This window comes from Neoarius graeffei, chromosome 6 (assembly GCF_027579695.1).
Source record: "Neoarius graeffei isolate fNeoGra1 chromosome 6, fNeoGra1.pri, whole genome shotgun sequence".
In the NCBI taxonomy this organism is placed as follows: Eukaryota; Metazoa; Chordata; class Actinopteri; order Siluriformes; family Ariidae; genus Neoarius; species Neoarius graeffei.
Genome location: NC_083574.1, coordinates 22,018,037 through 22,032,867, shown reverse-complemented (window position 1 = coordinate 22,032,867; position 14,831 = coordinate 22,018,037). Strand labels below are relative to the sequence as shown.

Below are 14,831 nucleotides of genomic sequence, written 5' to 3'. Positions count from 1 at the left end.
TGGCCTGCAGTGGTACTAATTGCAGTCTTCCATTCATCACCCTCACAAATCCTGACCAGGTTGTAGGTACTTAGGTCTAGTTTTGAAAAGATTTTAGCTGATCTGAGCTGGTCTACAGCTGAAGGCACCAGTGGGAGTGGATAAGGGTATTTCACCATGATCTGATTCAGGCCCTGATAGTCTATGCATAGCTGGAGACCCCCTCCCTTCTTCTATGGGATCCCCGTTGAGGGTCTTTAACTTGATTGGTCTTAGAAGTTCATCGGTGGTCAGGTGGTACTTCTGGACAATTGCGCTGTTTATGAAGTTTCCTTCTGCCCGAGTCAATGAATGCAGAAAGCACATGGGTCGAATCTGGGAGCTTTAATAACAGTCACTTGAAGAGTGTGAGTTGCGAGTAGTATCTGAACCCACCGGGTTAAGTGGGTTGATAGCTTTGCTGGGCTGGCTGTCCCACGGGGGTCGAATGGGGCATTTAGAGATCTGATAACTGGCATCCCCGCAGTAAAATCAGAGGCCCGCACATCATCTTTTCTCCCTTTCTGACTGTTGTAGTCATGCACATGAGACCTCCATAGGCATTACAGGGCTCATGTTGGAAGAGGTAACAGGAGATAACTATAGCGGGGGTTGCTTAAGAATAAGATGATCCAGTTGAATAGCCAGGCCAATAAGAGAGTCCAGAGAAGGATATTCATCATGGCAGGCTAGCTTGCTGAACACTTCTGGACACAAACCCTGGTGAAATGTGGCTTTCAGTGCTGGCTCATTCCAGCCACTGCTGGTGGCTAGGGTGCGGAAGTCCAGTGCATACTCCGCGACACTCCTCTCTCCCTGATGGATCATTAATAAACTCTTTCCGACCTCTATTCCCCCAGGCTGGTGGTCAAAAACTCTTGCAAAGAGCTCCAGAAAATGGTCATAAGATGTGGTGTGTCTGCCCCCATGCCTCTACACCGTGCTTGCCCACTGGAGAGCTTTACCTGTGAGAAGGCTGATGAACTGAGAAATCTTGTTTGTCAGTAACCCCCATGAGTGATGAAAAGTACAGTGAACACTGAAGGAAGAATCCCTTGCAGTGGGAAACCTCTCTGGAAAACTTTTCTGGCAGAGGAATGCTTCGAGATGCACCAGTGAGTGACAAGTGGCATGTGAAGACAGCCTGTGACACTACAGCAGTGAGCTGTGACATCCTGGTGTTAAGATCACTGATCATCTGCTGGTGCTCTCCTAACAAATGCCCCTGTGCATTGATCGCAGTCTGCTTTGCCTCCTTTGCTGCATCCATGATGGTGAAGTGTGCCTGCGCTCTGACAGGATTTATGGATGCAATTGCAGGGGAGAGCGGATGCAGCACAAACTGCAAACTAAGCCAAATCATGGAGCAGGAATTATAGTCAGGAAATGGTCAGAGGTCGACTGATCAGCAAACAGAGTAGTATAGAGCAGATGTGAAGACAAGCTCGGGAATGAACATAAAACAGTGGTCTTAAACAGGAAGTCAGTCAGAAAACATGCGGCTTAGTACAGTCACGTATGCAACACAGAACGATACTTTGCAGTGAATGTGTTTGAACGGGGTTTAAGTAGGCAAGGTGATTTGGCAGGTAAATTATGCCGCTTTTCCACTACAAACGCGGCTGAGTCGGGCTGAGTCGTGCCGTGCTGAGTTGGGCTGAGTCGAGCTGAGCGGGGCTATTGGAGTTGCATTTCGACTACAACTGCGCTGAACCGTGCTGGCTGGACGTGGGTGGACACATTGGGTGGAGTTAGCGAAAGTGGGTGGACGTCACGTGATGTCGTTAAGCGGCGCAAACAGTGACATCAGTGATCTTTTAAGCGGTAGTCTCACGACCCGGATAGTAAACAATAAACATGGAGGACATGGAGTCGTTAGTGTTGCTGGTCTTGGTGCTGTGGCTTGTTGTCACCGACAACGCCAACAGATACTGGCAAGAGCGTATAGATGAGGCGAGGCGCATAAGGCTCCAGAAATTCTCGTAATTCGTAATTCTTCTTCTTCCGGGTTTACGGTGTTGACAGATCCCAGCGTGCTCGCGGGGCGTGTGTGGGCATGTGAGGACACTCCTCCTCATCAATCAGTGCACAGGGGAGTGTCTGCTCACGCCCCTAGCCTCACTCAGCTCGGTTTGGCTCGCTTCAGCCCTACTCCAAAACCGTGCGAGTTTTAGGTGCTAAGCAGGGCTGAAGCGAGCTGAGTCGTGCTGTTTTGAGATAGTCGAAACGCGAGCCGTGTCGGGCTGAAGTGAGCTGAAAAAGGGTAGTGGAAAAGGGCCATTAGTGACAGGTGATGTAATTAGTATTCTGGTGACAAGGGGCACTGTGATTCATGGGGAGTGTAGTCCGGAGCAACCATGTTTGGAGGCTGCTCCGAACTCAGGCTTTCAGCATTGTTACTGACACAAATATATCAGCATTTCAAATGTTATATTTAATTTCTTTCATTCTTTAACTTCTTTCATAATTTCTTTATAATTTTTTTCTAATTCTAATTTGGCCTCATTTTCTATCAAATTTGCTTCAGAAATGAAGGGGTTACTATCATGAAAACATTAAAACAGAGTTATCCAATGAGAGTTTTTTTTTTTTGTAGTCTCTAGGCTGAGAAGAGTTTAGAGCTGGCTCACTCATTGGTTAGGACTTCCTTGTCGGGAAAGAAGGCCATGACAGTGTACTGTATGTTAATGTAGGAAGTGATGAATTAATCAATCAGATTTTGATTTATAGTGAGAGGGACCAAAAATTTATCACCCTATGGCTTCTTGAAGGCCAACGTGAGCTTAACTGCAAGTCAGCACCATCAGCGCAGCAGTAAAGTCACCTTCCAGCTGGTGTAGCGTTCATCAGTGGTGTTAGCAAATGCTAATAAAGCAGTCAAACCAGTGCTATCAAGAGCAAGTAGCACAGGCTAATGACTGAGAAACTAAGATTTCTGTCTCCAGCCTCCTCTTTCACACATGCGTGCCACAGTATTTTTCACTCATACTTAAGTATTTATTTCACTATGTAATTTTAAAATCAACATTAACAACTACACACAACGGAGCTACCTGACAGCCTGCCACTAATCCCTTGCAAAATCCTTTGGCCTTTTGCTTTTTTGGTGCTTCTGGGTAAGTTTTGGCTGAGCTGAAGTTCCAGCTCTAATAGTAACGGTTCGCCACGGATACATTTAAAATAGAATTAAAAGTCATATGAGGGCAGTCATACTGAATGTATGATAGCACTGTATGTGCAAAAAGAGCCAGTAATAAAAAGTAACAAAACACTATTTCGCTCAGATGACTCAGAGTTCTCCTTGGTGCACCCATCTTACAGCACAACTGGAACTTTCTATAAGGCTCTGAATAATAATCTCACACCACACAGTGTTTCTGCATTTCAAAAATAATTTATTCATTATTCCAGACAGCAAACATTTCCAATAAGGTTAGCCTGGGCCAAGCCAGCAGCAGCATCTCATATGCAACAACAACAAATAATAATAATAATAATAATAATAGCTAAAAGAGCTAGCTGATCAAGAAACTAGCTTTGTACCACATCTTTCTTTAGTAATTTGGCTCTCAAGCCATGATATTTTCAGACCAATTCTGTGAGATCACAAACTGAGCTTATATGCAAAGCGACCAAATTGATTTTTATGTTAACATGGAAAAAGATTTTGGAGCTTTGGCAACAAATCTACGTCATCGGATCAACCATCCAAGAAAAATTATGTTCTTAAATTTTAGGTAACTTTTAGGAAACCTTAAAACTTCCTTTCTGTTTGAGACTGAATGAGAAGCAATATAGCCGACTTTCTTAGCATAATACTTAGCAGGTGCAGTGTAATATCACCACAAGTTGTAAAGAAATGACTGGAAAACTCATCTGTAGTGTGAAATTTATGCAAATTTTTAGCACAGCTACTGACAGCCGAAGCAAACAAGCTAACCATGCTCCCGGAGAAGCAGAGAAAGTATAAAAAAGGCCCTGAAAGAAGAACTAAACAATTATGGCATAGTTCTACAAGCATGACTCACATGATAGGTTAGGCTGGCTAATTCAATAATACATCATTATAACGAAGCAGTCAGTTGGTATTTTGACAGAGCTCTGGAATGCATGTGCATTTCCACTGGACTGATTATTCTCTCTCTTTCTGTCTCGCTGGGTATAAGTCCCTCTCCCAGTCTTCTTCTCCTTATGTTTAGGGGGCTCTCATGGCCTTCTCCCCTGAAACAGAAGGAGAAGAGGAGCTGAGTTACAATCTGTCTCAAATACTCAAACCTCCACAGCCCAAATACAAAGAGAAACTCTTCCAGCCCCAATGGAAGCACCAGCACACAAATCTCCAATCATAAGTATCAACAAATTTAAGTGTGTTTCGGAGTGGAGAAAATGAAAAAAAAAAAGTGTTTTGGAGTGGAGAAAATGCAAAAAAGAAATTAGCCTTAATACGGAAATCTAGAGAGACCATGCAGTATTATTTTTTGAGATCACATATTAATTTTTTTTTAAATCAAGATCACAAAAAGTTGCAAGGTTTTTATTGAGACTAAATAAATGTAGATGGAACTTGTGCAAAATGTTATATTTAACAACTGTTTAATAATGCCATGAGATTTCTTTCACTCTGAATGAAGCATCTATGAACTCTGTTCCTTCGATAACTCTAAGTTAATTCTTTAGCTTTAAGTAGCAGTTAGAGTGAAAATTAATAAATTTTCCTTGCAAAAAAGCCAATTCACTTGAATAGGGGAAAAAATGAGATTCCAGCTCTGGTTAATTTTCACTTTGCATTGTTCTTCTCGGTGAGCTTTCAACCCCATACATAGCAGTCATAATTTTCAAAGCATCTTTTTTTCTGAATAAACCAAATGGAGAAATTATTAATTATTAAGAGGCTTTCTGCCTTGCTTTTTACCTCCACCAACTTTGTTAGAGGAGGTTGTGTTTTTCACCTGCATTTGTTTGTTTGACTCTTCCCAGTGTAACTCAAAAAGAACAGATTTTGATAAAATTGAGGAAAGATGGGCCAAGAGCAGTTTATTTATATATATATATATATATATATATATATATATATATATATATATATATATATATATATATATATATGTATGTATGTGTCCCACCACTGGATTTTTGTACCAGATGCTCTGTTTACAGGATGTGAAGAAACGGCGTTGAAAAGTGTGCGATATTTTGCACTGTTTTCACTGGTTGATCCCGTAGAGGCACTATTGAAGTTATTATTCTTTGATAGTTACTGGATCAGCCAGTGAAAACAGTGCAAAATATCGCATGCTTTTCAATGCCATTTCTACACATTCTGTAAACAGAGCACCTGATACAAAAATCCCATGGTGACTGACACACACACACACACACACACACACACACACACACACAAATAATGCACAAAAGTCTTAGGCATGTGTCAAGAAATGTGGTAGACCAAAAATGACTTAAAAAATAATGTAATGAAATGTTTCAACATAAAAAAAACACCATTCATAATAAATGAAACAAAGTCAATATGTGGTGTGAGATGAACCCTTTACTTTCAAAAAATAGTAGTCTTAGGGACAATGAGTGCAGTTTTATAAGGAAATGAGCTGTAGGTTTTTACTGAGCATCTTACAGAACCAGCCACAGTTCTTCTGGACACTTTTACTGTCACACTTGCTTCTTAATTTTGCAGCAAAACCCAGTAGCCTTCATCCTGTTTTTTTTTTTTTTTAAATCTGAAAAGTGGTCTCTTATGTAATGCTGTTCAGCAGCTTGCCTGCGACCCTGTAGAACAGGATAAAGCGGCTAGAGATGATGAGATGAGATACAAACTTTTTTCCTGTAATATTTAATTTTGTGCTGGAGAATTGGAACTCTAAAATGCTTTTGTACTGACTCGATAATGTCAAAGTCATAATATAGAAATCTATAACAAAGTTTGCCTGAAAAAAAATAGGGTGCCAAAGACTTTTGCACAGTAATATGTAATTAAAATATATATATATATATATATATATATATATATATATATATATATATATATATATATATACACACACAGTATATATAAAACACAATTCCACTTCCTAGTTTGAAATGATTATGATTTTGAGTTAAAATATGAAAGCTCATCAGATGAATATGAAAAGTAAGAAAGGACGTCAGTGCTAGCCAGTGAGCTAGCCAATGTACTATCAAGTGAGTGTGGCTTTTTTTGGGATCTATTTCTACCAGCAGAGCAAAAATAACCAAACATTTGGCTGTATTATGTTCAAAATGTCAGTTACTCAATAGTAATTACTTGTTTATAGAACTGTTGTAGAAACGCAATATCGCACTTGCAATTGTATGATTAACTGCACTCTTGTTCTCTTGCAGTGAACCACTCATGCTTGTGCAATATTGCTTAAATGTTCCCATTCAAACCAAGATTAAAAAAATTGTCCATAATCAGCTGATTTTTATCACCACAAGGTCAGTGTGACCAGTGATTTATGCATGTCTTGTTTAAGAACCTCATTCACCACCCTGGAAATCAATACCTCCTTCCATTATCTATACCATTATCTTTATCCATCGGGGTGAAGGGGGAGCTAGAACAATCCAAGCTGACTTTGGGCAAGAGGTGGGGTACACCCTGGACAGGTTGCCAATCTATCGCAGGGCTTACACAGAGATGAGCAACTATTTACACTCACATTCACAGCTATGGACAATGTAAAGTCGCCAGTTGACTTGATTTGCATGTGTACCCAGAGGAAACCTTCACAGGCACATGCAAAACTCTACACGGGAAGGCCCTATGTGGCCATGAGGCTTTAACTCAGAACCTTCTTGTTGTGAGGTGACAGTGCTAACCACTGCACCACCAGAAACCAATACCTAATTGAAAAAAAAAAAAATTCATGCAGGACCACAAAAACCTTTTCAGAGACCTATACATTGTCCTGTGTGAAACACCATTAATCACACTACCTAATCTATTAATCATATACCATATCAGCAAACTCAGACATATACTGTACCGTAATACAAGCAAACGCAATGTTGCCATCTCTAACACTCATTAAGAATGCAGGTATTTTGAAAACCTTTTTTTCCTAGTTGATCTATGTACAACCCTGATTCCAAAAAAGTTGGGACAAAGTACAAACTGTAAATAAAAACGGAATGCAATGATGTGGAAGTTTCAAAATTCCATATTTTATTCAGAATAGAACATACATGACATATCAAATGTTTAAACTGAGAAAATGTATCATTTAAAGAGAAAAATTAGGTGATTTTAAATTTCATGACAACAACCACGTCTCAAAGTTGGAACAAGGCCATGTTTACCACTGTGAGACATCCCCTTTTCTCTTTACAACAGTCTGTAAACGTCTGGGGACTGAAGAGACAAGATGCTCAAGTTTAGGGATAGGAATGTTAACCCATTCTTGTCTAATGTAGGATTCTAGTTGCTCAACTGTCTTAGGTCTTTTTTGTCGTATCTTCCGTTTTATGATGCGCCAAATGTTTTCTATGGGTGAAAGATCTGGACTGCAGGCTGGCCAGTTCAGTACCCGGACCCTTCTTCTATGCAGCCATGATGTTGTAATTGATGCAGTATGTGGTTTGGCATTGTCATGTCGGAAAATGCAAGGTCTTCCCTGAAAGAGACGTCGTCTGGATGGGAGCATATGTTGCTCTAGAACCTGGATATACCTTTCAGCATTGATGGTGTCTTTTCAGATGTGTAAGCTGCCCATGCCAACACGCACTAATGCAACCCCATACCATCAGAGATGCAGGCTTCTGAACTGAGTGCTGATAACAACTTGGGTCGTCCTTCTCCTCTTTAGTCCAAATGACACGGCGTCCCTGATTTCCATAAAGAACTTCAAATTTTGATTCGTCTGACCACAGAACAGTTTTCCACTTTGCCACAGTCCATTTTAAATGAGCTTTGGCCCAGAGAAGACGTCTGTGCTTCTGGATCATGTTTAGATACGGCTTCTTCTTTGAAATATGGAGTTTTAGCTGGCAACGGCGGAAGGCACGGTGAATTGTGTTCACAGATAATGTTCTCTGGAAATATTCCTGAGCCCATTTTGTGATTTCCAATACAGAAGCATGCCTGTATGTGATGCAGTGTCGTCTAAGGGCCCGAAGATCACGGGCACCCAGTATGGTTTTCTGGCCTTGACCCTTACGCACAGAGATTCTTCCAGATTCTCTGAATCTTTTGATGATATTATGCACTGTAGATGATATGTTCAAACTCTTTGCAATTTTACACTGTCGAACTCCTTTCTGATATTGCTCCACTATTTGTCAGCGCAGAATTAGGGGGATTGGTGATCCTCTTCCCATCTTTACTTCTGAGAGCCGCTGCCACTCCAAGATGCTCTTTTTATACCCAGTCATGTTAATGACCTATTGCCAACTGACCTAAATAGTTGCAATTTGGTCCCCCAGCTGTTCCTTTTTTGTACCTTTAACTTTTCCAGCCTCTTATTGCCCCTGTCCCAACTTTTTTGAGATGTGATGCTGTCATGAAATTTCAAATGAGCCAATATTTGGCATGAAATATCAAATGTCGAAAGTGAGAAATTTTGAAATGTTATCTATGTTCTATTGTGAATACAATATCAGTTTTTGAGATTTGTAAATTATTGCATTCCGTTTTTATTTACAATTTGTACTTTGTCCCAACTTTTTTGGAATCGGGGTTGTAAATATGATGACTATTTAGTCATATATTTTCATACACTCATGTTTGCCAGCTCCATGTCTACATTTAGTGTATGAAAGTACTGTATATGTATGTAGGGAACAAAGTACAATATAGACTTACTGCTCTGAACTGTATCTGAAGTGTCCTGTGAAAAGATATTAAACCATTAGAATGAAATGACTGCCATTTTTTAAGCATGGTAATGACTAATTTCTAGGAATAAAACTCAACTTTCTGCAGCAGAGGCATGATTTTTAGGCTATTAAATTATCCTAAGCTCAACTTTCACACTTCTCAAAGCAGTTCTCATTCATTGTGGTCATAATTCATCCACCACACAGATTTTTTTCAGTTTACTTGATTTATTGCCTTTGCCTTCAGAAAAGGGATAGACAATTACATCGCTTGGGAAATATGCTCTCACTGTAGTTTTCCAGCTATAGCCTGATGAAACCTTCAGGAAAAAATGATTGTGATAATTCACAGGGTGACACTGAAGGAGCTCAAGAAGCTGTTCACAGGACAACAGTAGACTAAAGCTATGCCCAAAGCTGGGCTTTAAGGAAGAAGGCAAGCAAATTCCATTTGGAGTTTACCAAAAGACATATTGGAGTTTAAGTAAACATGTGGGAAAAGATTATTTGGTCTGAGACCAAAAATTTTTTACTTAAGTGCTATGTTCGATAGAAATGCAACATTGTTTATCACCTGGAGAACCTTGTATAAGTTCATGATATATATTCCGAATTAAGTCCATTTCAGTTTTAGGTTGTAACTCTAAAAAAAAAAAAAAATGTGGCAAAATTCAAGTAATGAATACTTATACAAACCACTGCATGTCATTATGCCAGCGCTGAGTCTGTGTTTAATAGGATTGAGATGTGTTGATTTGACTAATTGTTGCAGTCTTACATGTAACTGCATTTCATGATCATAATATTCATTCTAACTCTATCCGTTTTTACAATTCTGCCACTCGGTGGAAAAAAAGTTTACTACCTGGTGAAAAAATATCAAGAGTACCTTCAAACTTTTTTAAGCTACCTGTCAGTAAACCTGCTGGTGAAGAGCTGACTACAAACATGGACAGCTCAAACTACAACTCCCAGAACACACAGCACCCTCTGTCTCCCGCTTTCTCACACAGCTGACATCCATTTCCTCACCACCTGCCCCTGCATATAAACACCAGTCACACAAGCACTCAACGCGAAGTATCATTCTGGTTCACTGATCATACCAAGCCTTGTTATTCTCTCTGACTGGCTTTCTACCATTTTGACCTTTGCTAGTGTTTCTCGTTTCCTCAATCACTGTTTACCTCTGATATTCTGTTTGCCGATCACCCGACCCTAGCATGTTTACTGACCTTGATTCCTGTCTCTTGATTTGGCTTGGTTCGCTATTCTTAAGCTGTCTTCCACCACACATACATCCGTAAGTGCCTGTGTACTCACAGGATACTTCGCCATCATGGATGTAGTGGAGGATCAAAAGCAGACGGCTCTCAACGCCCAGGGGCGACTGCTAGGAGAACGCCAACAGATGCTCGCCGATCTCTACACCAGGATGGCGCAGCTAATGACAGTTATGTCGCAGGCCCTCCTAGCGCACACCGAATCTCCTCCTCGCCTGGTGTTGCAACTCTCCGCACCAGAAAAGTTCACTGGCGACCCCGCCACATGTAAGGGCTTCTTGCTACAATGCTTTTTGTATTTCGCCACCATGCCGGATATCCCAGAACAACATAAAATCGCTAAGTTTCTGTCTCTCCTCTCCAGCAAAGCACTCCGCTGGGCTATGGCTATCTGGAACAAAGGTGGAAAGCCAATGGGGTCATATAAACTGTTTCTCTCCCTCTTCAAGAAGGTTTTCGACTATGAACCCGAGGGAAACGAAGTCAGGGAAAGCCTTCTCACCAGTTCACAGAGCACTAGAAGCATCGCTGAATACACCCTGGATTTTAGGACCCTCGCAGCCTCCAGTGGATGGAACAACCCAGCACTCAAAGCAGTCTTTTGCCAGGGGTTGCACCCTGAGATCCTCAGTGAGCTGGCATGCAGGGATGAGAACCTCTCACTGGACACCTTGATTGAACTGGTTATTCGTCTGGACCAGCTGTTGAAACACCGGCCTTTGCTCCTCACAGATAAGAAACCAAACCCACCTCCAGAGGACCATGAACCCATGGAACTCTCTCGCTCATGGTTGTCCCATGCTGAGCGTACCAGACGGCATAAAGAGGGTTTGTGTTACTACTGTGGGAGCACCGATCACCACCTCCAGTGCTGTCCAGTTCGACCTGTCCGGGGAACCTCCACCAAGAGATCCACATTCTCCCCAAGTCCTGTGAGAAAGCTCCACTCGAAGTCCTTCAAAATCCCCGTATTACTGAAGTTGGCAGCCTCCAGTCATGTGCTGTCCACCTTCATAGATTCAGGAGCAGAGGGGAACTTCATCAGCAAAGCTCTCATCCAGTCACCTCTCTGCAAAGTGCGCTTAGCATCTGAACTATTGACAGCAGACCCATAGGCGATGGCCTGGTTACTTCCTGGACACAGCCACTTCAAATACAAGTAGGAGCCCTCCATCATGAATTGATATCCTTGTATGTCATGACCACTGATCACCATGATATCATCTTTAGCTACCCCTGGTTACAGCTGCATCACCCCCTCATCTCCTGGCAGAACAAGGATACTCCAGTGGTTACCTACGTGCTTCCAGAGTTGCCTCTCTCATCCTCAACTCATCGTCTCCTCTACCTCAGTAGAGAGCCCGCTTCCAGCCTCCATGGACAACGTTCCTGAATGCTACCAGGATCTTTCTGAGGTCTTCAGTAAGGGGAAGGCCTGCGGACTACCACCGCATAGACCCTATGACTGTGCCATCGAATTGGTACTGGGCACGGCACCACCACAAGGACGCATCTACCCCCTTTCCCAGAAAGAACATGCCACCATGGAGGAATATATCAAAGAAGCTCTCAAACAAGGTTACATCCGGCCGTCGAAATCTCCTGCCTCGGCCGGCTTCTTCTTTGTAGAGAAACGAGGAGGTGGACTACGACCCTGCATTGACTATTGAGGGCTAAATGAGGTCACCATCAAGTACCCATATCCTCTCCCACTGATACCAGCAGCTCTGGAGCAACTCGGATTGGCCAAGATCTTTTCCAAGCTGGATCTCAGAAGTGCCTACAATTTGAACCGGATTAAACGAGCTGACGAGTGGAAGATAGCGTTCAGTACAACCACTGGTCACTTCAAATACCAGGTCATGCCGTATGGACCATCTTCAGCTCCCAGCGTATTCCAAAGTTTCATCAGTGACGTACTGCGGGACATGCTGGGAAAGTACATCATCGCATACATAGATGACATCTTGATTTACTCTTCAGATTTCTACAGTCATCAAAGCCACGTCAAAGCCGTACTAAAATGGCTGCTTGAAAACCACCTCTACATCAAGGCCAAGAAGTGCGAATTCCACCAAGACAAGATCCCCTTCTTGGGCTACATCATCAGCTCTGAAGGAGTCAGTATGGGTTCAGCCAAAGTCTCAGCCATCACTTCATGGCTGCAACTTAAGTCAGTCAAAGACCTCCAGAGGTTTCTAGGTTTTGCCAACTTCTACTGCCGATTCATCAGGAACTTCGGCACCTTGGCCTCACCTTTGACCACCCTCCTGAAAAAGGGTCCTAAGTGCCTTAGGTGGAATCCTCAGGCAGAAGAAGCCTTCAACCAGCTCAAGGTCGCATTCATGTTGGCTCCCACACTCCAACATCCAGACCCCACGAAGCCATTTGTCGTAGAGGTGGACGCCTCTGACTTGGGAGTTGGAGCCATCCTTTCCCAACAATTTAGAGAGGCCAAAACTACACCCAGTAAACCCCCTGGTGAAGAGCTGACTACAAACATGAACAGCTCAAACTACAACTCCCAGAACACACAGCGCCCTCTGTCTCCCGCTTTCTAACACAGCTGACATCCATTTCCTCATCACCTGCCCCTGCATATAAACACCACACAAGCACTCAACGCGAAGTATCGTTCCAGTTCACCAATCATACCAAGCCTTGTTAACTCTCTGACTACCTTTCTACCATTCTGACCTTTTGTTAGTGTTTCTCATTTCCTCAATCTCTGTTTACCTCTGATATTCTGTTTCCCGACCCTAGCATGTTTACTACCCTTGATTCCTGTCTCTCGTTTTGGCTTGGTTCGCTATTCTTAAGCTGTCTTCCGCCACACATGCATCCGTAAGTGCCTGCGTACTCACACTACCTTTAAATTTAACATTTGGTTGAATTAGAAATCAGAGAAAAACATTTAATTCTTACAGAACTGGTTTACAACACCTCCACATATTATTGACTGCTCATGTAGCTGATGAAGTAGCTTTGTTATCTTACCTCTTTTGGCTTCAGAACAGGCTGTGGCATAATGCGACCGAGTCCCTGCACAATCCAGCCAACCACGCTTAAAAAATGAAAGAAAATGATATTAATTTATGGGTAGACCTGAGCTTACATTCTATAATCTGCAAAGTACAAGCCTATATTAAACTAAACAAATATTCTCATTATGCCCTAAGGAGGACACTATAGCAGAAGCAACTGCAGATATTAGCTGCATGCAACTCAAATGCATTTGCTGGAAAAGATGAAAAAAAAATCATCAAATTTATTTTCTTCATAGCAAGCGGTTTCAATTTATTATGCATTTAAATAGTTTGGGCTCTTGGCAGAACACAAACAGCATGCAGTTACCCACTTACTTGGATTCCTCCTCCACACTGGGTTGCCATGGAAGCCAACAAATAAACAGTTAATTCTCATATTTGAGCCTGCATACTAGGGGTCGACCGATAATCGGCCTGGCCGATATATCGGGCCGATATTCTGCATTTTTAGGGTTATCGGTATCAGCCATAATTTCCACCGATATGCCGATAACATGCTTTTTTGCAGCCATTTCGTTCCTAATGCGACTGTCACTGCACGTCCTTTCCTGCACTCGCCTCTCTGAGTTCAAGAACACGGTCCCGCCCACCACAACATCTGATTTGTTTGGCACAAGAGATATAGCCAATCGACACGTGTAGCTAAACGCTGTGAACTGTTTCAAGGCGGCCGTACGGGCACTCGGGCAGAAGCAGATCCCACTTCAAGGTAAGGACACGCTGCTTTTGCCGCAATAAGTCACACAAACACAAGTTGCAAAAGCACAACATCATTATGTTTACATTCTTCATCTAGTACTCGTTAAAATTGTCCATTTGCATCTGTATAGCCAGGCAAACTTAGCTTACGGAAGGAAGCACTTGAATTAGCCTACAACCAACTAGTCTCGCTGAAACTACATGTAATGCTTCCTTCACTACAATATAATCCTCCTAAATTGGGAATTAAGGCTTGGGCATTAAAAGCCTTAATGTAGATGTTTAATGTTTGAATGTAGATGGTTACTTGTTAAGTTGTTACATAAAAGGGAGTGATAGCCTACTTTATGTTTGATTTTACTTTTTAAAAAATGCTGCAGGCAGCTCCCTACACTTGATTTGTTATTTAAAAACTACTTGAAGTTGGTAAATCTTACTTAGTTCTTAGTGTAAAAGAATCCAGAGTGTATTTTCATTTATTTTCCACTGAAAATGGTGAGCTGTAATATAGTAGGGAGTGATTTATTTTTTTATTGGTGAATATTTTATTATTTTATTTCTCATTTTATTCTAACTAATGTTGTTTGACTTTATTGTACAAATGCTGTTGGCATCTCCCTGCACAAAATTTCATGTTTAATTTCACAGTTAAACATACATTTCATGGATATGAAGGTCTGTGTCAGTGTGTGCTATGTTTAATTTCATGTGAATTATAATGTTTACATTTATCGGTTGCACATATCGGTTATCGGCATCCCAATTCCATAATAATCGGTATCGGCCCTGAAAAAAACATATCGGTCGATCCCTACTGTGTACTATAAAAACACATTAGGGTTGCAAGATTGGGTTGTCCGTTTCAAGTCTAATAATGGTTTTAATCCTAGCTCATGAAAAATCAGGTTAAATTTTAATGAATGAGGAAAAA

At 41.7% G+C, this 14,831-nt stretch overlaps 1 protein-coding gene across 1 annotated transcript in view; it reads right to left on the bottom strand.

Annotated features, from left to right (window-relative positions):
- cngb1a (cyclic nucleotide gated channel subunit beta 1a) overlaps positions 1-14,831 on the bottom strand; it is a 200,550-nt gene that overhangs the window by 144,754 nt on the left and 40,965 nt on the right. Inside the window, exons 11-12 of the mRNA XM_060924320.1 lie at positions 13,152-13,218; positions 8,858-8,882 (exon numbers count right to left, since the gene is read on the bottom strand). Coding sequence (XP_060780303.1) covers positions 8,858-8,882; positions 13,152-13,218 — 92 coding nt within the window. The remainder of the gene's footprint in view (positions 1-8,857; positions 8,883-13,151; positions 13,219-14,831) is intronic.